Source organism: Cyprinodon tularosa, unplaced genomic scaffold, assembly GCF_016077235.1.
Source record: "Cyprinodon tularosa strain WSP-4 unplaced genomic scaffold, ASM1607723v1 ctg483, whole genome shotgun sequence".
Lineage (NCBI taxonomy): Eukaryota > Metazoa > Chordata > Actinopteri > Cyprinodontiformes > Cyprinodontidae > Cyprinodon > Cyprinodon tularosa.
Genome location: NW_024039211.1, coordinates 73,387 through 99,369, shown reverse-complemented (window position 1 = coordinate 99,369; position 25,983 = coordinate 73,387). Strand labels below are relative to the sequence as shown.

The 25,983-nt window shown below is 38.2% G+C and overlaps 1 protein-coding gene across 1 annotated transcript; it reads left to right on the top strand.

Annotated features, from left to right (window-relative positions):
• Positions 1-111: 111 nt before the first annotated feature.
• rfx5 (regulatory factor X, 5) lies at positions 112-25,101 on the top strand. Its single transcript, XM_038302167.1, has 11 exons — positions 112-201; positions 3,564-3,715; positions 6,575-6,608; positions 6,712-6,794; positions 9,103-9,225; positions 9,303-9,419; positions 10,167-10,245; positions 11,739-11,937; positions 13,759-13,841; positions 13,918-14,070; positions 17,796-25,101. Exons 2-11 carry the CDS (start codon positions 3,594-3,596, stop codon positions 18,927-18,929), a joined length of 2,127 nt encoding a protein of 708 aa, XP_038158095.1. The 5' UTR covers positions 112-201; positions 3,564-3,593; the 3' UTR covers positions 18,930-25,101.
• Positions 25,102-25,983: the final 882 nt, after the last annotated feature.

The window sequence follows — 25,983 nt, the reverse complement described above, 5'->3', positions numbered from 1 at the left end:
AAACATTGTCCAATCAGAATAATGTGTGACGAAAATTTTTTTCCGCTTAACCAATCAAATTGTGCATAATTTTGGTATCCAAGGGGATTTTCTATCATGGACCAATCGGAATAGACGTTGCCTTTGTAGTCAGGCAGACATAGCAAAGTCATCCAATCACAAAAAAATCTGAAAGGGGATTTTTGCTGTATCTTGGTTCAGGTACTTTCTTTTTCTTTTTTAAAATAAATACTGTAATACGAGTCACCAACTCTTACATACATTAATACTATAATTAATAACCTATTAGCTTGAATTATTTTTAAATCATAAATAGCGCTCATAAATGGGTTTGGTTGGGCTTTCATCGCTTGCTAGCTAATGCTAATGACACTGTGTGGCTTCTCACAGCTAGCTAACTAACGTCGATAGTGGATTTAATATCTGCATTTGTTGTTAAACGCATGTTTATACTATGTCACTTTCGAGTGTCTGTTAAGTGTGTTCCTCATTAGAGCAAAAAATAAAATAAAATCATGTCTTAGCGTTATTTCAGAAACTAAAATATGACAGTGTTGCCCGCTAGCCAGTTAGCTCCGCAGTAGCATGTAGACTTGCGTCTCAGTGTGCTGTGTAGTAAATGGCAGGCACATGACCACCGGCGCTGCGTCCGCTGTAAACAGCAGTCAGAGCTGACATGGGAGCTCCTCTGGCGCGACAACAACTCCAGCTAAAGCCAGCGGGTGTAAGGAGGGGCCATGGCCGGGAAACGGGCGGCTTTTTATAAACAATCCTCCCGCTTTTGTTATAGTTCCCTTCTCCAACACCTTCTCTTGTGTCTTTACCCGGCAGCCGGCGGCCCTTATTTAATGATTACAGCCGGTCAGAGCGGAACCGGCTTGGATTTTGGTGTTAACTACAGCATGATAGGATGTTAAAATGAGGCGAACATACTCGGTCTTCTGTGCTGCATCAGATATCTGAGCTTATTCACATTGATGCTCTTCTGTCCCTGTGTCTAGCAGATTAATCAATTTATCTTTGTTTGCAATTGTTAAAGATAGGCTCTGTGTATGCACCCTGACGCTCTATCCAAGGGTGTAACTATGCGATGAAAATTAGTGGGGACACTCAGAGTAACTGGACCTACAGTTACTCAACCTGAACGCTTTCATTAGGTTTTCATATTTTCAAAAAATGAGCTGAAACATATATTTATTGAATACTTTCCTATTGTTGAGAACACAAGAGAACTCTAATACACTGATATTTATATTTATAGATCTTTAGAGAGATTCCTTTTAGTGCATTGTATGTATATACGGCCTCAAAACATAAATGTATATAAAAAATAACGAATAACAGCCGATTCTGATGCCAAAATAATGCATCCCTAGAAGTACAATTTAAATTCCATCCATCCAGAAAATTATGGATATGCTGCATTTTAAATATAACAGCATTTTTTTTTTCTTTTAAACTTTTTGGTAAACTTGGAGATATATTTTATTGCATGTTGCATATGCCTGTACATCTGTTTCACCTTTAAATCTGCAGCTCTCCTTACTTCTCTCTATGCTCTGTTTAAAAAGATTTTTGAACCTCTTTACTAATATAATAATGCCAGAAACAAAATTTCAAGATGTGTAGAAGCTCTGCAGTCTGATTCTATCTGTACAATAAGAAAACATGTTAATTTTAACCTGTAACTGGGAGTCATAAAGAGCTAAACGTAGACCTTCTTTTATTATAATTAGTGTTGCACCGTTACCAGTATCCGACGGGGCCCCGATACTGCCCTAAAATGGTGGTATCGGCGAGTACCAACAAATAGGGCACAGATACCATTTTGAGAGCCATAAGTTTATTCAACTATTGTCACCCACTCCTGGTAGGCAATAAAAACTTTTTATTTTTATTATCCAGTAGAACTTTTTATTAAAAAGTTCTACTGGATTCACTTTGTATTAGATTTTTTCCTGCTTCACAAAGGTAGGCAGCAGCTTGACAAAGCCATGATGGCAATTATTGTACATTATTATGGTATCGGTATCGGCCGATACTGCACAGCCAGGTATCGGGTATCGGGGCCAAAAAATGACATCGGCGCAACACTAATTATAATACTAACTACAGTAAACTTACAATTTGTTGCATTTTTTAAGCTGAAAAAGCTCCATATGTCAAACAAACCGATTTTTCCATGGGATGATTTTTAAACCAACCCCTTAACTTTTACTTAAACATCAAAGTAGCTGCTGTTTAGTATTCACTGAGTGCTGCTGTATGTCTCTCCTCCTACCACGTAGCTACTATCTAAGTAGTGAAATGCGACCGCAAATCAGATGTCTCAAAGCAACAGATCCGATTATGTTAGACTGAGATACGGGACATGGGAGCAGCAGGAGAGAGGGAAAAAAACACATACTCAAAACACTGAACACAGAGAGCTGCACCCAACCTCTGTTACCTTTGGCTAAAGTAAATCAGTGGAAACGGAAAAAAAAAGCCAAAATTATTTGGGGACATGTCCACACCAGTCCTTCAGAAAGTTAAGCGTGTGGCTCTATCTTTCTGGTTCTTTTCCCTAAAAAGAGATCCCTCGGGACAAACTCTTTAAATAACACTTCATAACTTATATGTATTAAATAACCATGAGACATGACAGCAGATTCTGATACAAAATTGTAAACTTACTCAGAGAAGTTGCTTAGAGTTTACAGAAGGCAGCTGTTCCCCTCCAGGCTCACCTCTCAGGATGTGGCCCCGATTAACAGTTAAAATGGCATTTTATACATCTTCAGTCTGCCACATCATCTTATTTTACATCATACACATTAGCAGATTATTAGACATCCTTATAGAAATATTACACTTCTTTCTCAGCTGAAGGACACCGCTCTCACTCCATTTCCAAATCTTGCCACGTACAGAATGAAGATTATAACTGTATATCCAAACAGAGTAAATGTCTTAATTAGATTAAAACATCAGTTCTGACACGCAACAGGCAGCCCATACCAAGGTGTAATAATTTCACACATCTTAAATGATAGTTATCCTAACAAAATACAGAGTTCTGCCTAGATTTAGCTCAAAATAGAGAGTCTATAAAGGATGTTGCTTGGTTTTCTTCTGCTCATTTGATGCAATTATCAACACAGGAATTTACGTGCATCACTTCTCATTTTAATGTTTTATTTATAAACCCAGTTAGTTCCACAGATAACAATACAGATGTTTTCTCTTTATCATAATTTGACAAATCTGTTCATGACCTATGCTGGTCCCAACACATCTGGCATACAGTGATAATTCATAATTAGGGATATGGAGGAAAGGTTTGTTTATTCAAGTCAATAAATAACTTAAGCATTACCAAAAAACAAAAACAAAACCGACACTTGTTTTGAAGCCCTTATGTCTGTTAATTGATAATATTTTATGAAAACTAAACCTTTAGTTTTAAAATGTTGGATCAGATAAAAAAAATAGTACCCCTTGTGTATAATCTGTCTCTTTATATACATTGTAAGTTTTCAGACAGACAACTTAATATCCGGCTTATGTCATTGCTTTTGCAGATGTTACTCAGTGCAGGTTAGTTGGTCCAAATGTCAGAGGACCTGCGGCACCAGCGGGCTGATGCCTCCCAGCGGGCAAAAGGTGGCTTGGAGGCCGGGGAGGGCGAAACGGAGCCCAGCATGTTGCTGCAGAAGCTAAACAGCAATATCTCGTAAGTCAACCTAATTACCATCTCATATGAGAGCATCCTTCAAATGGTTTGACATTTTTCTCATTAAAACAGCTGTAGAAATTTTTGTTTAAATGCAAAGAAATATGATGAAAAATTCAAATGAATTGCCTATTTTGCAGAAAATGCATTTAAAGAGGAAGGAAACTGGAGAGGATTTTACAGTTTGTAGTAGGATGATTGACCTCTAAATGTTTTCATTATTTAGTGCTGTTTGAACTTGTTTCTACTAGAGGTCAGCTTGATGTGAATTAGTTTTAATTTAAATGCATAAATGCGGCTTTTTAAAAACCATTTAAGCTTGAGGAATTAACCTCTTACACCCTCAGGGGGTATAAATACATTTCTGCCTGACAAAAACACACAAAAGTAAATCACTTATAGCCTCACAGCTATTAGATTTAAGAAGAAACTTTTGGTACCTCTGTAAAGGTAAGATGTCATAGAATGGTTTTCTGGTGTCAGCACCATTGTAGCTTTGACCCTGCCTGAAATATTAGGGACAAAATACAAAATATTTTACATTTTTTGAACCTCGCCAAAATTTTCTTTGAAATAAACATTGCAAAACACTACCAAAATATTATTTATCTGCATTTAATAAAGTACAGACTTTTAAATCTAAATGTTGTGTAAAAATATACCAAATTTGGACTCAATCAGATGAATCATATTCATTTTAGAATGGTATTAGTGAGAAATTTCTTAGGCTTTTTTAGGCTTTTTGTAGGTTTTTTACATCAATACTGGGGGTTTGTTAAAATTACAAGGTCACGTGGCAGCTGGACCCACCGGTGGGTCCATTGGGTTCTAGGAGTTAAAAAGAAGACTTTTGAATAATGACAGATAACATTTATTTCATAGTGTTTGTATTTTTTTAGTAAAGGCCCTGACTTTAGCAAGAGAAGAGCCCAACATAGACCTGTCATCATGGACAATGTGGAAATCGAGGTGGTCTCCGCATATAAGCCACCTTGACAATAACTTGGACTGGGCGGTGGAGGCAAATGTGGCACACAAAAAAGGGGCAAAGCAGATTCGACTTCTTAAGACGACTAAGGGCGTTTGCTGTGTGTAGGGATATGCTTTTCCTCTTTTATCAGTCAGTTGTGGCCACCGTTGTTCTGTTTGCAGTTGTCTGCTGGGGAAACAGCATTAGTAGCAGGGACAGGAGCAGAATAGACAAGTTAATCAGGAGGTGTGCAGCACTGATGGGTAGGGAGGCAGTCGCTATGGAGGAACTAGCGGAGAAAAGGACTAGTGCGGGGGTCGGCAACCCGCGGCTCTTTAGCGTTCCCCTTGAGGCTCCCTGGAGTTTTTTTAAGAATGTATGTAAATCGATTATTTTTGTTTGTTTTAATATGGTGTGCAGGAGGTCAATCAAAAATTATCTTTACCAATGCTGTAAACATTTGTATTATTAATAAATTTATACAATAATTTGCGTCATAGCCATAGAGATCAGTGGTCATAACTTGCAACCAGCGTGGTGCGGTGCTAGGCAAAAAAAACGATGGGGTGTCTAAGGCCATGGATTCCAAAGGGAAAAAAAGGAAGATAGCTGATGACAAAAGAGGGTTCAAAGAATAAACCGAAATATTTACTTTCATTATCAATGCATTTTTGCTTTGTATTGAGATGTTGTAAAAAAAAAAAAGGAAAGGCATTTCCAGGCAAGGGATACTAAATATGCAGCCGACCACCAAGCTGGGAGGGAGAGAAAAAGTGCGATTGTCGAACTTCTAGATAAATTAGAGGAGATCAAAGATAGATTAAAGAAGTGGATTGCATCTCCAAACTCCACTACAGCTGCTGGTTTGGTTGCAAGGATGGAAATCCTTCCACAGATCAAACAGGTAGCGCTCTGATGCAGGGATGGGAACTTTCTTCTATTTTTTCCCCAAATCCTCAAAATAAAAATATCACAAAGAAACGCTGATGACATAGGATGTGGGATTTCACGGTTAGAGAGCTCTGCTCTGATGGATGTCAGTTCCTGCTTGATTCCTCATGACTTCATCAATTCCTCCCAACAGAAACACGTCCACCATAGAGAGATTCCTTAATCGTGTTTCTATAATTTCATCAATGTAAACAAACCGCGTGGTGAAGGGCAGTGGTTGAGGGCATTCACTACTCCTGCCTCACCTCATGCTGCTATGTGACATTTGCTCCAGGATTGACATTTAATCATGAATGCTTATTATATATTTAGGCCACATAGTCATTTTCCATAGTGGGATATATACTTAGAGCCTGTGTTGCCATACAAGGCTGATAGAGGACTTTTACATTTACAGATTAATTTTTTGTTTTTTTGGTCCTGTATGGCTCTTTAAACAGTTTGGGTTGCCGACCTCTGGACAATGATGAAGTCCATAAGAGCCAATGGGAGCCATCCATTGCACAGCACTATGGTGCCTCAGGAAAGCAGTCATAGTTCAAGACTGATCTCTGTGAGAAGACGATCTTTTGTCCCAGCCGCCATTAGACAGTTTAATGCCTCTTTAAGAAAAGTGTGTTATTATTCTTTTCTTTTTTGTGTGTTTTTTTCTATCCTATTTTATATATTTTTATCTTTGCTATCGGGCAGGTGAATTTTCCATTTGGGGGGGATTTATAAAGTTCTGTCTGTCTTTAAACTCTAATGATTTTTCTTAATGAGGTCTAAGTATTTCTATAAATGTGACGTAAAAACATCCCCAAATGTCGCATTTATAGAAAGGCATATAGGCTTCCAATATTAAATATAGGAAGCCTCTATTTAGTATTGTGATTATATCTGGGACTCTTTGTACAGTAACCAACATGTACATGACGGCTGCTTTCTTTGTCTTGCAGTAAGACTGTTCAGAGCAAAGTGGATCAAATCTTGGTAGGAACTTTTTTATACAGAAATTTAACGTGTGGTTAATAGAGACCTGATATTTCTGCAGATGTAATGCAACTCAGTTCTTTATTGTCTTTTTTTCTAACAGCAAGACGTTCAACGCTTCTCTGACAATGACAAGCTGTACCTGTACCTGCAGTTGCCCTCTGGGCCGAGCTCTGGAGACAAAACGTGAGTTGTTTATTATGAAACAAAAAGAAAACTATTTAAGTCGTGGCAGATTTTAAGCCACTTATGTAGATGTTGTGTCAAACATTTTTGAGAAACATAAAAATAGCAATAGATGTAAGCTTTCTTCAGATTTTCTGTTTTTTCTTTCTGTAAAGTCCAGTGTAGGGAAATGAGCACCCTGTTGTGGCGTATACCGTGTCATCAAAATAAGATGCAGTCTATAACTGATTTTCACTAGCCTATCTGTCCGTTGCCTGTGAGACAAGGGGTGTCCTGAGGTGAAGTCCCTGCACGCCTCTGTCCTACAGGATGTAGACAGATCCCTCTCAATTTTTACGATTTTATGCTTAAATGAGCATATAAGTAATAATAACACCTAGTATTTAAAAGAAAGAAACAACTAGCTTTTGTCAACATAGAATACCAGTTGCTGCACTCCGTTTTGGCAACTGTGGCAACTTTCACATGATTGACTCAGGACCAGGCAGTAAACACACTACGGCTGGGCGATATTGCTAAAAAATAAAATCTTGATTTTTTTTTTTTTTTTGTCATTTTGGATGTATTTTATTTTAATCGATTTCAATTAAAGTATTAAAAACTACATGCATGTATTTTAAAATACTTTATTCAAAAATATAATGTACAAAGTAACAAATATTTAACCATTAACATTAAACGTATTGTAAAAAAAAAAAAATTTAACTTAAATATTAATAACATAAATCTTGTGCAAGTAACACAAATGTTCACCCAACAATAATTGCACAGATTTTTTTATGAGTAGAAAATGTACACTTATATATTCAGTACAAGTGCAAGAAAAAAAGAGCTACATTTGCTGAAATATGCAATTTATCCAACAGTCCATAACTTATATTGATCTTCTAGGAAGTAGGTGGTTTGTAAACAGCAGCTGCTGGGAGCCCAGGTCACGTCAGTATAATTTACAATTAAAATCATGTATGGGTGAAGGAATCGACTGGACTAAAGGTCTGTAGTAGTTGCATATAACAAAGCAGAGTCCAGATCTGGGAGTCCTCACCCAGAAAACTGTGTATTTCTAAGATGCAATTTTCTGCAATTTCCTGCATTTTATCCAAATTGTTTCCCATTTCAGCTATCGATCGATCTATTTTATTTTACTAACAATATCTCACAAGAATTTGCAAAATATCACGAGTTTGTAACAGAACGATGAAATTTCACGAGATTTTGAAAGTAAAATAGATCGATACCGCGTTTTTAAAAATCAATTTGATATCAGCATATGAAAATATATTTGAGTATATTATTTTTCAGTGTCAGAAATGGATAACAAAACTGCTATTTTCAATGACTACTTATTTTTGTCCAGCTTTAACATCGGTATCGATATCGGTTATCGGCTACATGTGTTTTAAAATATCGGATATCGGCCAAAATTCCAATATCGTGTATCCCTAATGTAAATGGGCAACATGTCCATCCCTATATGAACAGCTACAGTGTTGGTCATTTGCTTCTGCCGCACTATAAACTTGTCATATGGCACCGCTTTAGAAAAAACTTGTCTCCCCCCGCGCTAACGACGCTGCTCACCCAAAGCTCCCATTCTGTGGGATGCCTTTGTCAGTGATGCTGAAACAAGTAAGTTGGGCTGCTTGTCTTGGTTTTGATAGCATTTCAACAAACCTTGCACACTACTATAGTCTGCTTCATAGGGCCTTTGTCAAAGCCGAGCCACTTCCAAATAATCGATGAAACATGAGTCCCTTTTCTCGGTACTAACTCTTCAGATTGGGCAGAGGTCATGGCGTGAGTAAACAGTGCAGCATGCTATTGGGCGGAAGGAGGAAAGAGGCGGGGGAAGCAAACATGCAAGTTAAAAATGCAGAAGATGAAATTTCCTCAATTTTATGATTTAGCAAAATTTCAAATCGTTTAAAAAAATACATTAATCGAATGTATTTGTTTTATCGCCCAGCCCTAAAACACACTAATAGTTTTAGACTGTATCTCAGATGTTGTTGATGGAGAGGACCAATTGCTTATAGGCAATTTAACTTCCATCCAGACTGACAAATGAAAATGAGTTTGGTTGATTGAGAGTAATTTTTGTACTTATTAATCCTTGGATTAAATAATTTTTAGTCCAGACAACATTTAAACATCTTTAGGTTGAAATAAATAATAACGAATGCGGTCAAACCTAAACTGATCAGAGAGTTATTTTATATTTATTCCATTTGTGGAAACATAAAAGCATTTTAATTCTTTCTTGGTTAATTTAATACATCCTCTTCAGTGATCTATTGTCTGTTCACAGTGGCGGTGACACCAGCTCGTTAACCACAGCTGACCAGCTTCACACATGTAACTGGATCCGCAGTCACCTGGAGGAGCATTCAGACACCTGTCTGCCCAAACAGGACGTCTACGAGACGTACAGGTGGGACAACGCAGACAGACACCCTATATAATAAACCCAAAGAGGAACAGTTAGATTATGATGTCATCTGTGAGCAGGAAGTACTGTGAGAACCTGCAGCATCGTCCTCTGAGCGCCGCCAACTTTGGGAAGATCATCAGAGACATTTTCCCCAACATCAAGGCGAGACGACTGGGGGGCAGAGGACAGTCCAAATATCCTTTTAACCACCGCTGACCTTTTTCTGAATCCTCTTAAAGATTTCACTGATGCTAACTTTATTTAATGGGTTGATTTTAAATTTTTCAAGGATGTGGACTTTCCTTTAACTAATTCTTAACCTAAATTAATTTTCTGTAGTTATGACTAAATTATAGCCATTTGTGCCATTTGTTTTTGCCCTTTTCGGGCCGATTCACCAGTCTTGCAAAAGTTTTTTGGATTGGTCTGGGTTTCAGCCTCATTGTGCTTCCTGCTTCATGTAGTATACCGGGGGGGAACGAGGGGTGAGCAGCCTTTCACGACCACCTCCGGAATCGTAAGGTCGGGAGAAAATCAAGCATGTTTAAAATTCAGTCGGCCTGCTTAAGGTGTTCGTGAGCAAATCCTGTTGTTGAAGCAGAGCTACAAGCCCATTTACCAGAACCTAGTGCACTGCACATGTGCAAACAAGGGAGTTCTTCTTCTTCTTCCAAATTGCCGAGTCCGACCAGCGCCATCTGCTGGTGCTGAGTCGGGCGAGTGGTTTCTGGACGTGCCGTGTGAGCAGGTAGATCGCATGAGAGCGTCGGGAAGATAAAACATCATGAGCTATGGACTTTTAAACCCTGCATTTTCATTGTGCGGTTTGAGCTGTAGCTGAGTAAAATGATTGGAAATATCGTACAGTGTATGCCCAGCCTTTGAGTAAAAAAGATGGCTGGGGTTGCCGGTTTAAATTCCTTAACCTGTCCTGTTGATAAGTACTGTTATAGTGGAATCAGGAGGAAGACGGTTCTCAACATGCCTCTGCTGCCCAACCTGGACCTAAAGAATGATCCGGTACTCACACACTGACTCTAATGCTTTCTGCTCACTACAACATGTTCACCTCTGAATTAGTTCAACTACAGCTGAGGTCTGAATAACTTTGGTCAAAAATTATATACAATATATTATATACATTTATATATAATATATACAATTTGTTCAAATAGAAGGGTTTGGAACAGCTCTATCGTACAGAAGAGGATTAGGGCCACTGGAAAAAAAAAAGTTCACTGATTTTTAAATTTTATTTCAGTATATTATGAGGAAAAAAGTCAGAATTCTGACTTTAATCTCAGAATTCTGTCTTTTTTTTCAGAATTCTGACTTTTTTCCCCTCAGATTTCTGACTTTAATCTCAGAATTTTGGATCTTAATGTAGATGGGCACTATGAAGGAAGGGATGTGGAAGCACTCAGCTTCACTGACAAAGATGTGAGTGGTTTGAGAGGGCCAGTGACACATTGGTTTACGTGCCAGAGGGGTCAACGGTGATACTATTTCATTAATGGATGAGCAGAAGGTGATTAAAACAAGAGCCCTAGTTGAGTCTTTAAAACAGACATGGCTACAGCTTGATGCTAACATGTTTTTTTAGCTCAGAATTCAGAGAAAAAAGTCAGAATTCTGAGATTAAAGTCAGAATTCTGACTTTTTTCTCATATTATATTGAGATAAAATGTAAAAATCTGCTAAATTTGTAAAACTTTTTTCAGTGGCCCTAATCATCTTCCGTACTCTCGACAATTTCATCTTTTTTAAAAGTAAAAATAGTAAAAATGACTGTAAATTTACAGTTCTAACATTTTTTTTAATATATATAATGATAAAATATAAAATAAGGAAGGTTAGTTACTTTTTGTTGTTGTTTTGAAACAGAAGACACAATTGGTTCATGTCTGTGGCTAAAAATGGGATTTATTTGTCCGTTTAATAGAGTTAGATAGTCTTTATCTTCATTTTCGAAAATAATATACAATGCTAATTGTTGTCGACAGTAAAGAAATTGGTTGGTTGGTTGATTGATTGATTACAGATTAGAGTTATGGTACATTTTGATCTTTTTTTCCGAGTAAAAAAAATGAATCCCGGGTGTACTACTGCAAAAACCATCTAGAAATTAGTAAAAAGTTCTTAGACTAAGTGTATTCACACTTAATTTGAGTAGGTATGTAAGATGATCTGCCAATAGAATGAGTATTTCTACCCTTAAAATATTATGATTAAATATTATGCACTTGAGATATGAGACTGCAGTTTTTTCTGCTTTTAAATGTAAAATTTTTTATTCTATTGGCAAAATGTCTCACTTACAAGAAAAAACCCTCACTACTTTTAAGGCAAATTGGCTTAGGTTTAAATTTTTTGCTGTGGCTGAAAGATAAGGTGCATTGATGGCTCCATTTGGGAAAATGTTGAAAGGCAATTATTACCCTGTTAAAATTACACCTGTATCCAAATTTAGTTTAACTGAGTTTCTGCCTTTGTTTGTTGCTCCTGATCTCCAGTCGGAGCTGACTGAACTGGTTCAGACCTACAAACAGGAGGTGACGGAGGCGGCATGTGAGCTGATCTGTGATTGGGCTCAGAAGATCTTGAAGCGTTCCTTTGACACGGTGGTAGAGATAGCTCGCTACCTGATCCAGGAGCACATCGTGAACCCTCGCTGCAGCCAGGCTAAGCTTGTCACGTCTGCAGCACTCGCAGGTTTGACTTTTTTTTACTTCACTAGAATATTTTATGTTAGAGTTATCCGAATCATTGTGTCCTTCTGTGAGGAACTTGACTCTGATTAGGCCAGTGATCAAGATTTGACAGCAAGAAAGAAAATGCACCAATTAGATAGTTTACAGACAAAATTCTTAGCTGACCATGAGAACAGAAAGTGGGTTTGACTTTGGTTCACTGGTTTAAATTTACAAAAAAACATTTCTATAAATTTTTGACTTTTAGCTAAAGCTTATTTTTAGTACACATAGCACACAAGCAAGTCAAATTCTTGATGGTTTAATGATAACAAAAAAGAGAAGACTGTTGTGTGGCCTATCACAGGTTAAATCCTACATTCATTACCTAAAACAGGGACATTTATGCTTGAAATCACATTAGTGCAGCCTAGTTATACATTTCTCCAAAGAAGACTGGATCCAAATGACCACATTTCAAAACAAAAAGAGTAAATCTTAACACTAGTTGGCAGCTCTCGCCAGCAAGGTTGATAGAAGCAGTAATTAGGCTTCTACAAAGTGACACTTAGGTTAGGATTAGAGATCGATGAGGAGGGGTTATTTCTATTAAGGAGTTCCAAAGAACTTTTGGTTTTGGTTGATTTTGGCTCCCCCCAGTGGACAAAAGCTGTATTGCTTTGCCTTAAGAAGGACTGCATTTTCCTGTGTAGATCAGTGTAGTAAAATCCTAAACTTCCGGTCCTCTGCAGTTGGATTGAACTACATTTCTGTTTGCATTTCCATGGCGGTGAGGTAATGAATCTATAATAACGTCATAAGACAATGTTGAAAATAAACGTTTAGTTTTGTACCGTATCACTGCACCATTTGCTGTTTGCAGCGACAATATTTGGCCAAAGCTGATTAATGAGCCAGGCGCTAAAATCTGTAAAACTCAAATTAATCGGTTGGGTTCTGAGATAGATGCTCTCAGGCCATGACACAGGTATCATTAAACTAGTTGTAAGCCGACGTATAATCACAAAGGTTAGGAAAATATTGAATGAAGGCTGAAAACTAACTTAAAAAAAAATGCTTCCTCTTCCTCCATTTACGTGGTAAAGATGATGCAGTGATACCAGGTGAAACATTTCCTGATCAAAATGAACATTAACCATGGATAGCAAACAGAAAGCTGCAATGCATACGCTTTGCTTGATCTTAAGTTGGGCTGCTGAATCCACTAATGAATCAATAACGACATGGATGTAGCAGCTGATACAGGGACTAAAAAAACCTGCTACTATTGGACAAAAAAAAAAAAATCATCCGACCAATTTATTAGTCTACCTCTAATTAGGGTGGTTTTATTTAATTAAGTCATTTTCTAAAAATGTTCTGTCTAAATTTAAGAATTTGTTTGATGATCTCTTTACAATTTAAACTATAATGGAAAGAGAAAAAGCAACGTTTTTATGTCCTTATTAGTTTTCAACTGATTTCCTTTGCCATTCCCTGAGGAAAAACTTCCAAATGAAAGAAATGATGCTTATTTACTAATTAGTTTGATGTTTTGAAATCAGATAGTGGAGCCAAATGTTTGTGATTATGTTTCAGTGATTTACTGTCGCCTTTATAAGTCGCCTTATATAGTAATGGTTGTTTAATGTGGATGCTTTACTTTTTATAATAATAGTGGTTTAAATGTTTTCTATTTAGTCAAGAAGAAGAGACAATATTTTTGGTTTTGTTGTATCTATTCAATTTAAAGATGAACTGTAATGATATTATAGAAGCTGGTTGTTGTTCTGGTGTTATTTGTAATCAGATGATCCAGAGCTTTGTTTTCTTCTCCTTTCAGGTGGTCCAGCTAAAACCCATAAAGTCATTAAGAAAACTCCTGTGATCTCTCAAGCTGATGGAGAAGGAGCTGCAGACCAGAGGGTTTGTAGCCAACAGATTGTTAACCTGTTTGCCCGTTCCTCCCGCTGCTCACTGCTGCCTGCTTTTGTGTTTACAGAAAGACCTGGATTTATCCTCATCCTCCCCCAAGCTTTTTCCTGGAGACAAATCCACTTCAGCGGTACCCAAGCCTTCCTCAGCAGATGTCCCTCCTCCTCCTCCTGCTCCTCCTCCTCCTTCCTCTACCTCCTCTTCATCTCTGCGACCAGCAGTAAGTCAACAATCCTAGACCTCTTATTTTCTTCGCACAGTAAAATAAGCGGTGTTAATTTAACCTTTAAAGCGTCAGTTTCAACACTGAGCCAGGTCACATATGGTCCTGCAATGTGTAAAACTTACACTGATCCACAGTGTCAGAATTTCTGAGTTAATTTTACTCTAGTAGGAGTCAAATTTAGTTATAGAGTAAAATAAAATTACTCTGACAATTGTTAACTTAGTTTAACACTTGTAAAAAATCAACACTAAGTGGAGTAAAATTAACTCTAAAAATCTGATACCAAGATCAGTCTGCACAGGACAGGACCATATGTACCCGGGCTCAGGGTTAAAATTGACTCTTGGTGTTAAAGTACAATTTTATTTATCTCAAGGTGTACAGCAAAAACTTGATTAAGAATTTTGAGGAAAAATAACCCTCAACATATCCGTGTCTTATCATTTTATTCATTTCACTACATCAACAAAATACCAATAAAAACTTGGAATAGAATAAAACAAAAATTGCATTTTTCTCCTTGTAAAAAAAAGAGAGAGATGATTTTTTCCTATATAGACCATCTTTTTAATTAAATTAAATTCAGTTTATTTCTATAGCGCTAATTAACAACACATGTCATCTTAAGACACTTTACAGTTCACCAAATCATACAGTCATTTTCTAAGGAAAACCAGTTGATTGCATTGACTCATTGACTCGAATGCAATCCCTCACACTAAGCATGCTTGTAGCGACAGTGGAGAGGAAAAACTCCCTTTTAACAGGAAGAAACTTCCAGCAGAACCAGGCTCTGTGTGAGCGGCCATCTGCCGAGGCCGACTGGGGTTCAAGGAGACAGAAGCAGAGATACAAAAAGCGACTGTAAAAGGCGTCCGCGTCCAGGAAACACACAGCCAGGCAGACGAGCTCTGAGCCAACTACCATGTCAGAGGATGAAGAGAGCACATCCAGCCAGTCACAGTCGGAGAAACAGGACTACACTGGAAAACAGGCTGATCAAATCTAAATACAAACCAACCTTTGAAATATGGACAGATGAAAACATTCCACATACATTTGGATTTGTAAGAATAGATTGCAGTGTATAGCTACCAGTGCGTCCTTTTTCTGTAAATGTATTAAATCATTTAATACATTTACAGAAAAAGGACATTTAAATTTTATATATTTATAAAAAATATAAGCTATATTGTAAACAAAGTTATTTTAACAAGTTTTTCGGACCTAATCCGGATGAAAGTCTGAGGGGGAAAAGTTAAAATCGAGGCACTTACCGTGGTTTTCCAGTGAGGAGAAGCAGATAAATGGTGCAGAGCAAATTCTAGTCTGTTCGGAGCATGAGGGCGGAGCTTTTCAGAGTCATTTTCACCATAACTCTGAAAGAATGAACTTTTAAACACTTAACAGATTACACTATCAAGGGTCCTTACCAAACCGATTTCAACTCTGAATATTTTCACCAACACTGCAATACATTATGAGCCATTTTACACCAACTGTTGTTGGAATGACTCTTAAAGGGTTAATATATTCTGACACTGACAATTTGACTCTCTGAATTTTACTTTGTTTCTTAGATTCAACATATTAGAGAAATATAGAGACATGGAAAGTAGGAAAATTATTAAGTAGGAAAAAATAAACTTTCATCATCAAGTTAATGAATTGATGGTGGTTAAATGTGGCTGTGAGAAAAATGGAAAAAATGCCTTTTTAAAAAATTGATATTTGATGATATGATTTGTTCTTTAGGAATTGGTATGAAATTATGTCAGAACTGCATTTAAATAGCTATAATGGAAAGAAAAAAAATACATCCTTTTAACTTTTTCCCATTTTTAAGTAAAAACCAGAAACATTTGTCTGGATTTTATGTAACAGACAAACACTAAATCACATATACCTGTAAAGTGGAAATATAATATTAGAATTAGGTCTGGACTTTAACTTGGCCAATCCAAAATGTAATTATGCTACAATCAGGAAGCCGTTGCATTAATTCTCCAGCTGTATGTTTGGGGTTATGGTCCTGCATCAAGTGTAGGGATGGGAATCGAAAACCGGTTCCTGTTAAGAACCGGTTCCGTATTTTCCGATTCCATGGCATCGTTTGGCAGCTCGCTGAACGATTCTTTTTTCGATTCCCGCAGCACCAGAGCCTAGAGCGCCGGCTCTGGGGAGCACGACTTACGTCACGTTTTTTACGTAAGTTACGCAAGTTACGCAAGTTACGCAAGTTGGAAGAACTATTCGAGGAGGAAGACAACGAGCTGCGGTCACTTTGTGAATCAAAGCCCCGTCTTTCCTTAGCCCAGAGGATAGATCAGGAAATCCAGCTCTGTAAAAGCTTGCCCTCCATCCCCTGCAGGGATAGCGCCACAATGTGGTGGTGGAACAAGCAAGATACGCTGCCCTTGCTATCTGGACTGGCTGAAAATTACCTCTGTGTGCAGGCTTCCTCCACCCCATCTGAGAGGGTGTTTTCCACGGCTGGAGACACCATACGCGCTGAAAGATCCCGTATCCTTCCAGAAAAAGCAGATATGCTCATCTTTCTGCAAAAGAATTGTGATTTTCCCTCACTGCAAAAACGATCTGAAATTAAGTAAAAATATCTTAAATCAAGTGTATTTACCCTTAATTTGAGCAGGTAAATAAGATAGTTTGCCAATGGAATGAGTATTTTTACATTTAAAATAAGATAATTAGATAATATGCACTTGAAATAAGACAATGCAATAGTTTTTTTCTTATTTCAAATGTAAATTGTCTTGTTCCATTGGCAAAATGTCTCACTTACTTACTCAATTCAAGAAAAAATGAACTTATTTTAAGAACAAATGACTTATTTAGATTAAAATTTTTTGCAGTGCTACTACTGTTTTATAATTAGTATTTTTTGTTATTTAAAATAGGTTATTATCCCATCATTTGTTATTAGACATTGTTGGTTATTAAGTTTGTTCTTGTATTCATTTTTCATTTAAACACAGATGTTACTCCAGTTTCACATTTCCTGTGGACATCTTGATCTTGTTGAGTTTGTAAGATTGTGCAATAGTTAAGTAAACAAAGTTGATTCTGATAATCAAACTGTTTGTTCTCCTTTTTCCCCCAAATTGGAATCGAAAAAAGAATCGATAAAGAATCGAATCGTTTCATAGAATCGAAAAGGGAATCGGAATCGTGAAAATATTTTCAATTCCCAACCCTAATCAAGTGCGTTGTGTTCGTGTTGCACTAAGCCTGCTTCTCCTGGAGGTTTCTTCCTGTTAAAAGGGAGTTTTCCTCTCCATTTTCGCTAAAAGGATGCTTGGTGTGAGGGATTGCCTTCGAGTCAACGAGTCGATGCAATCAGTTGGTTTTCTTTAGATAGAAAATTGAACCATTCTGACTGTATGATCTGGTTGAATTGTCTCTGTAAAGTGCCTTGAGATGACGTGTGTTGTGAATTGATGCTATATAAATAAACTAATCTGGTTTGAAATTATGTCAAAACCAAATTAATTCTTTAAAGTTTTTTGTTTGTAGAGTAACAGGGTATAAAAACATTCTGCTTCTAGTTTGAAAGAATTGATTGTCCTGATAGGCAGCAGGTTTTCAGGAAGCTGTGAGTCAATTCGAGCATTTCATTGAACAAAATGCAGATATGCTGCATTTTTTCTGACAAACAGAAAATCTGGTAACATGAGTCTCCATCTCTTCATGTGCTGCAGGTGGAAGCCTTCATAAAGCAGTTACCCAGAATCCTTCCTCGCAGCTCCATCCCGGATAAGAGCTTCTCCGTTCGCTCCTCGGTGCCCCCCCAGACCGCCACGGATGCCTCTGCTGTTGGGGTGCAGTCAGCACATGGAGGCCCCGCCGCTGCTACCGCTCCTGCAAACAGTGGTGGCGTGAAGGTCATCACTATGACAACCCTGCCCCAGCAGCAGGGCAGGCCTCTTCCGCTGATGATTCTTCCTCAGGGCTGTTTGTCCTTTGAGACGGACAAGGTGGCTCCGCCGCCTCCTCCCCCCCTCCCTGCCCAGCAGCACGCTGTGGCGGCCCCGACCTCTGTGGTCCAGAAAGCTCGCGGCTCAACCGCCAAGCGGCCCCTGGAAGGGGAAATGTCATCCATCGGCGCTCCTGGCGTTTCAGCTGCTTCCTCCCTCAGCAGTTCACCGGTTAAACGAAAACGTGGACGGCCGAGAAAACCCCGTCCTGAGGACCCGGTTCCTTCTCCTTCTGTGGCTGCCCCTCCTCCGCCGGCCACCGCTGCCCCTCCTCCAATCATCACCCCGTTAACGGGTGGTGTCATCCAGAAGGCCACTTCCTCCTTGGCCTCCTCCACACAGACAGTGGTGGAGCTGGTGATCCAAGAACCGCCGGGGCTGGTTCTGGGTCAGTTGCCGGCCATGTCTGATCCATCCCATCGGCTGGTGGACCCCCGCGGCGTGGTGGTGCAGTGCCAGTCGAGCGGGGCTGCCGACCCCGACAGCCAGGTCAGGCCCGTGCTTCTCTTCCACAGTCCTGGAACCCCCAGCTGGGAGCTGTCCCCGACCGGCCGGACCCCCATGGTGGAAGTCATCCAGAAAGCTCCGAGACCCGGAAATAACAACAGCAGCACAGCGCCCCCTCCGACGGCACACCTCAGTCCCCCCCCTCTTCCCCTCCCCACGCTGCACGAGGAGCAAGGCGAGGTGGAGATAACGCTGACGCCAGTGGAAGTAGACGTCAGCCCCCCGCCCGCTTCCACCTCCACCTCCTCTGCTGCTCCTGCCTCCTCCCTCTCAACCTCCTCCACCATGGTGGTAAAGATTGAGGAGGAGGAGGTAGAAAACAGCTCCCCTTACCAGAGAGAAGGACATTAGCTGGCATCAACCGGCTCCTCCTTTGTTTTTTAATTTCCTCCATCACTCAGATTTTACCTCAACTGCTAAAGGTTCCCCATCCTTCAACTCTCCTCGTCCTGATTGGTGGAAATCCGAGGTTGGCAGAAGCAGAGAGCCAATCCAGCAGGATACATGAAGCCAAAAAGTCCACATGCCACCTCCTGTCCTGATGCACCCATAAACTGCTTTTTTTAAACTGCATGTTTGTCTTTCTGCAACCTGTGGTTTAAATCTTAACCAACATCTTTACTATTTACTTCCTTCTCCGCCTTATTTACTGTCTTCACCCCCCTCCCGGAAAAAGATGTCTGTGCTTCAGTTCATTTGTTGTTCTTTAAAAAAAAATGAAAATTAACAACAATTGTACTTAAGATGCAGAAAGTTTAATAGAGGAAGGAGAGAAGGTGCCATGTTTTTAAAACAGGCCTCAGACGATTCCAGTTCAGGAAGTAGATACGGGTTAGATCCTTCTAAAGGTTCTCTCTGTTAAATAAACCAGAACCAAGCTTTGATTCACCTCCAGGTAACAACATTTATTCCCCAGGAAGTTGTTGAAGCTCTTATGATGATAGTGATATTATGAATAATTAGCTGAAGGTGAATTAAAGCTTGGTTCAGCCCTCCTCTTCTAAAGAGTCCTGTTGTTTTAAGCAGATTTGTGTTTTTTTTTTTTTGTCTCTGATTATGTGTTTAAGGTTGAAAGATTGAAAACCTAAAGATACTCATTACCCAAAATAATATATCAAGTAAAGTTAGTCATTTTCTATGTAAAAAAAAAACGAAAAAAAAAACGACAGTTTTATACATAAACTTGATATATTTCAGAATTATTCCAGAAAACTGAGTCGGTATCATTCTTGTGCATTTCAGTGGGTTTGTTGGAGAAACTCCAAAACCTTTTAGTTTGGCTCTGAAATCCATCTGCTACGATATAAAACACGTGAAAAATGAAAGAAGCAGCAGATGCTGAGAACTTTATTTGTTTTAGTTGCTCAGAACGTAAGTGGAGAACCAAAAAAAAATGCTGCTTTTATTTAACTTTTGTGTCCAGTGGTCAATTAGAAAGCTTCAGCTGTTTAGCTTTTAGTTGGAACCGGATCCAGATGGGAGGCAGATTCAGCTTCAGTGTTCTGCTGAAAGGACGCAGAAAATATCCAACTATGATAGATTTCTGAACGGTTCTCAGTAGCCCCTTTCAGATCATAATCCCCCAATAGACATGAAAATATTTGTCATATTCATTAGTATAGTATATTTATTAAATATTTTACAACACAAAGGGCATAAAAATCATCCAAATTAGTTATAAAAAAAGGAAAAAATTACCATATCTTTGTAGAAAATAAACTTCTAGTAGCTGTTGTGAGTGTTGATATAATTTATGTTTTTAATTACAACACTTTGTAGTTTTCAAGTAAAAATGCTTATTGTGCTCAATGTTACTTCTGCTGTTTTTTGGTAACCATGGGACATGTTGATGAGTGGCTGATTATTCGTTCCTCTGCTCGTCTACTGCAGTCGGTTGCTTAACAAATATCTTGCTTACAGCTTGATAAGTGTGGTTTAAAAACCGTTATTTAAAAACACGCACTGGGCGGAGCTTCATCTGTTTTCCACTCCACAACTGCTCTTAAAACTGAATTTATCCTTTTGTACGATTCAGGGGAAAAGTCAAAGCCCTATTTCAGGGAAGAGGGGATTGCTTTCTTTTATTTTTCTCACCCCTGTAGAAAATGTTTGCACTTTTTCGTCTCCTTTTAAAGGGACAATAAACTCTATAAATATGTGAATACAATTAGACTTAACACAAATACTACAGGTGATCCTCCTCCTGGTTTGATGCTTCCAATGTGCAACGGATTCTGCTCAATGTTAGTACATTAGTTTTATACAAGGCATCAATATTAGCATTAATATTAACGCATTCAGACGAAGGTGTTCGCAGGTTTAAATCCATGATCTGAAAGGGGCTATTGGGACTAAATAAGTTCACTTTGGTGAAGTTTGCCCTTAAATGCAAAAGGAAAAGCTTCAGCTCGGATGCTAGTTTAGCAAAGCACAAGGAAACCTGCAACGTACCACTAGCACATGAAGATGCAGTAAAACGTCTTAATCACTGGCTGATGTTTGTGAAGTTGTCGGTTTCTGTCGTGGCGTTACAGATTACACGTTGTGTGTTGCCATCGTGCCCTTTGCACTAATTCCAGCCGCCTTCTGCAGCCTGCAGCCACGGCCACATCTCAGTCAGCAATGTGACGGCACCATGTTTCTTATTTGCTTCCTCCAGCGTATCTTTTGGAAGAAGATATTTTGCTGCCTTGCTTTGCTTTCATTTTGCTGGGACTCAGAGTTAAGTGCAAAGATCTTAGTAGATCAGCTCAATAACTCAGGATGTTTGGATACAGCTTAGTGCACCACGCATTACTCTTCTTTGCGTTAACACTGTGATTCACATTTATCCATGATCTCCAATCTCTCAGAACTTTTCCCAGATTTAAAAAAATATTTCTTCACATTTTATATGCAAAAGAAATTATTTGAGACAGGGAGAGGAGCAATCCTCTCAGCTTGTCGCTTTTGTGTCAGTCTCCATGGAAGGGTCACATTGCTGACACTCTTCACCTCTACCAAACCTTCAGTCGCTCCACTAGAGGGCGCCTTCTTCATCTTTTGGTGCTACACCACCATAGGGCTCTACATCTGTCTGTCCTTCCCTTTTTTTCCTCATTCCATAACCACAGTTTTATTTATAAGGAAAATAAAAAAGAGCCAATTTATGGACTTGTCAGAGCTTAGATATGTAGTGTCCCCCTGTTTCCATCTGTCCTCATGTGTCGGGCTTTTTTTCTGCAAAAAGGGAGATTGGAAAATCTCAAGACTGTTATTAAAATCAACTTTATTGTGTTATGGTAGAAGGAGGTTCAGCGCTGTCATGAAGCAGGAGAATGCTTGCTTCATTTACTCACTGCCCCAAATATCTCATCTAAAAGAAGCACTAATGATTATAGTAGTCAGTCACCTGAGTTTAGTGAAGTGCCAAATGAACCATCCTTCCACAGTGGAAAAAAAAAGGCTTGTTTCACCGCCTCTCATGCAGAACTGAAACAAACGTTGCACTGTTGAAAGTTTATAGGGAGAGTCTGTATGTATATCATGAGTTTATCGTACTGAGAAAATACTCCGTCAAGTATTTATGAGTGATGTAATATTCTGCTTTATGCTTGCACTCTGTTAGAAGCTCTGATTTTCAGTTCACCAGAGTAAAAATCACCACTTTTCTGGCTTAAGAGTTTAATAATTAAAAGAAAAAGAGAGGAAACTCAGTTTTCATGTAAAGGTTAAAGTAACTGGTGGGTGTTGAGCGGTTCGAAGCAACATTTTACTCGTGGGCTTTGGTTGCAGCAGAAGTGAAGTTAAGAATTAAACCTTAAAGGTCTCAGCAGGCTGCTAATCGACTGTTTTAAAGGCACCAAACATCAGAAGAAACCTGTCGGCTTCCTGTTTGTCCAACCAGCATGATCGATGGCTCTGTTTCCATTTCGACTTGTTTACTGTTTAATGCTTCAACAAAGTCTAAACCTTTAAGGATCTTCTGCTCAGTTTGCTCCTTTACTAATTCATTGCATCCTTTTTATGCCACATTTTCCCTAATTACTTAGATTTCTGTTTCTTAAATGAAACCACTTGTTTTTTTTTCTTTGTTATTTAGTATTTTGGTGATTTATGGGAATATACATCCATATTAATGTCCAAATCTTATGTAGGGTTTTTGTGTATATTTTTTCAGTATAATTGTAGTTCTTGGAACCACATGGAAGGTTATGTCCTCTATTTAAGCACAGTAACTATTAGTGACCCAATGCTAATATATATTATCTATTTGTGTCAAATATCCTCAATGTTTTCGAGCAGACTCAATAAATGGGTGATTTGCTGTGAAATTAGAAACTAAACAGTCCAGAGTAGATGGCGCCTCTCTGCCCTCAGGGGTTAAAAGTTGGTAACAAAAAGATTAACGGGCAAAATAATCAGCATCCTCTCAAGACATTTAGACTTGTTGATTTATATAGTAAATATTGAGCAATTGCAGAGAGGTCTGGGTTCGCTACAGAGACCTTTTCTGGACTAGAATAAATTAATGTGTTCGTGTTTATCTGTTTTGTTTTAAATTGGTTTTAGTTTCGCTGACTCAACTCAGACAAAAAGAACCCTAAAGTGAAGTGAGCTGTGGTTTAATGCATTGTGCTGGTTAAAACAACTTCAGATGAGTGCTACCAAAGCCCAGGGAGAGATGATGCTGATCTCAGACCTGATCTCTGAGTGAAATGTTGTTTTAAAATGTTCAGGCGAAATGCAGCTTCTCCTGCTACCTGCTGGGCCAAACTGGAGAAAATATTTATGAGTTACCAGCATTTCTTATTGCCGAATTGTGAATTACAGAAACTGTTTGGAGCTCTGAGCAGCTCGTCTGGACAGGTTTATGTTCAGATACCCTCTGAGTGAGTGTTTGGAGGATAACATGTTGACTGAAACTTTAGTTTGCTGAAAAATGGCCAGAAATGGGGAATTCCTTTCATTTCCAAAAGGGAACAACTTACTATGCCCAAAAGCAATTCAGAAGCTGTTTTGATGTTTCCATTGAACTGGAAGTAGATTTACTGATTTTATAAGCAAAGGAAGCTTGGTAAAAGATAATATATCTGTCATTTGACATTTAAAAAGAAGTTGGGTTGATTTAGAGGTGAAAGTATATTGGGAAGTTAAGGTGCTGGACTGACGGATGGAGAGGAGGACAGAAATAGTCTCAGATGTCAATGGAGAGACCCAGTGTGAACCATCATGGCCTTACTGGGGACTGCATCAGGAAATGTTTGCCGAGAAGTAGAAAGAAGCTTTCACTGTGGAGCTGCGTTGCTCAAAGAAACCAGAAACGGGTCAGCTAAGCAAAGATAATAAATCGGGATTCGGGTATCGGTGCGCTGGTGCTGGTGGATCAGACCAAGTTAAACAAACGCTCTCTGATTGCACCTCTGGTTCACAATCTAGTGTCTCTTAACTCTCTTACTAATATATCTAAAACCTAATGTATATAAACTTTAACCTGCATTTATTGAGGTAAATTAAATATTTACATAGTTTATTTCCAGCCTGACATATTAAAATCAAAACCAGTCAGATAGTGTTTGAGTAGTTATAAAAACCCTGTTGAATTATGGGTTCAGCCAATTAGATTTGAATTGGGGCTAAATTTGGAGGACCTCCAAAAGTAATAAAAAATGTTAAAGTGGCTTATTTTATATACAAAGTTTCTCAATCAAGATTTTGCTATAAGTTATAAGAGTAATATTGAACTGAAGCCAAAAGCCAGTTTGAGACTGAAGGTGACGAAATGACGAGATGTTTGTTGGAGTGATCTGATCAACCCTGCAGTTAATGTAATGATGGTGAACTCTGTCCGATATGAAGGAAGCTGTCTGCTGTTGAAAGCCCACTCAAGATTTTATAAACATTCACGAAAAACGCGAATTTCTATTAAAAAAAGGAGATATATTTTAGAACTTGGCCCTGAGAAGGAAGACTTTGGTTTTGGCCACTGCTTACTGCCTGGAACTCTGGGTAATGTAGTCCTTGAGTGGGAATTGAACACATGGCACAGCTTCTTTTTTTTAATCGCTCTTAAAATGTTCTACAAAATTTAACCCTGGTTTTATTTACTCCTTCTGTTTTGCTTATTGCTGTGTGACTTTGCTGTTTCATACAGTTGTACAGCTCAGTGATGTGCAGTTTTACCCCCTAATTTTTTTTTTCTTTTAATTTTTTTATTTGTGTAAGACACTGCCAGCTTCTTGCATGTTCTTTCCTGTGGCCGTTTGTTGGGTTCTCTTTATAACTTGTAAATGTGTTATGTTCACCTGCTGGCTTTTGTTTTGTTTTTTTAAATCTTATTTTATTTTGCACTTTACCTATCAATGATGGTGGAAGGCGGGAAAAAAAATGCTGTATTCGGTTGGAGATGATCGTTTCGATTAAAATGCACCTTTAATTTGCCCTGTTTTTGTTGTGAAATAAGAAAGAGTGACGGAGGAAATAAGCCAGAACATTAATGTGAATCTATTTTCCTACATTGGTGGAATAAAAGACGTGCTGTTCATTTATTTTCTGGTCTACTTTATTCTCTCTATACCCTCAAATAAAAAAAAATTGAGGAGGAGGATTAGGGCCACTGAAAAAATAAAAAAAGGTTAAGTGATTTTTACATTTTATTTCAGTATGACAAAAAAATCAGAATTCTGCCTTTTAAATGAGAATTCTGACTTTTTTCTCAGAATTCTGACTTTAATATTAGAATCATGACTTTAATATTAGAATTCTGACTTTTTTCTCAGAATTCCTAGAATTCCCATCTAAATTAAGATACAAAATTCTGAGATTAAATTTAGAATTCTGAGAAAAAAGTCAGAATTCTGAGATTCCATATTAAACTGAAACTGAAATAATGTTTTTTTTTAAAAATCTGTTAACTTTTTTATTTTTTCAGTGGCCCTTACCCTCTTCCGTAAAAAAGGACGTAGGAGTGTTAATTTAAAATGTTTCCCGCTGAACTCATGTACAAAAAAAAGAGAAAAAGCTGTGGGAAAACTGGATGGATGTCTTGGTCCAAAACGGAAACACAACCAAAAAAAGCTGCTTTGTCAATTAAATTTTATCAGCTTATTAAAAGATGACTGTTTGATTTCAAAATAAAAGTGTCAGTTAACTCTTTAACAAATTGGCTCCTAATGAAGCATTTAAATATGCTAGACTTTCGATGATCCACGCTAAATAATGAAAAATAATGTTCAGCTGTTTGATTAAATAAACTTGTGATAGAAAACCTTATCTACACCAATTTTGAATAATATAGCTAAAAAAAACATAATTTGCATATATCAGGATTATGATCATATGTATTACTTTAAAGCAATCTAGATTATGAATACATCTAAAAATGCACACATGGAGGAACTACATCTAGTGTTATAATCGTTACTTT

Coding starts and splice junctions, on each gene's coding strand:
- rfx5 (XM_038302167.1), top strand. CDS start 3,594: ATGTCAGAGGACCTGCGGCACCAGCGGGCTGATGCCTCCCAGCGGGCA. Junction 3,716..6,574: donor AAGCTAAACAGCAATATCTC/GTAAGTCAACCT, acceptor TTTGTCTTGCAG/TAAGACTGTTCAGAGCAAAG. Junction 9,226..9,302: donor GACGTCTACGAGACGTACAG/GTGGGACAACGC, acceptor ATCTGTGAGCAG/GAAGTACTGTGAGAACCTGC.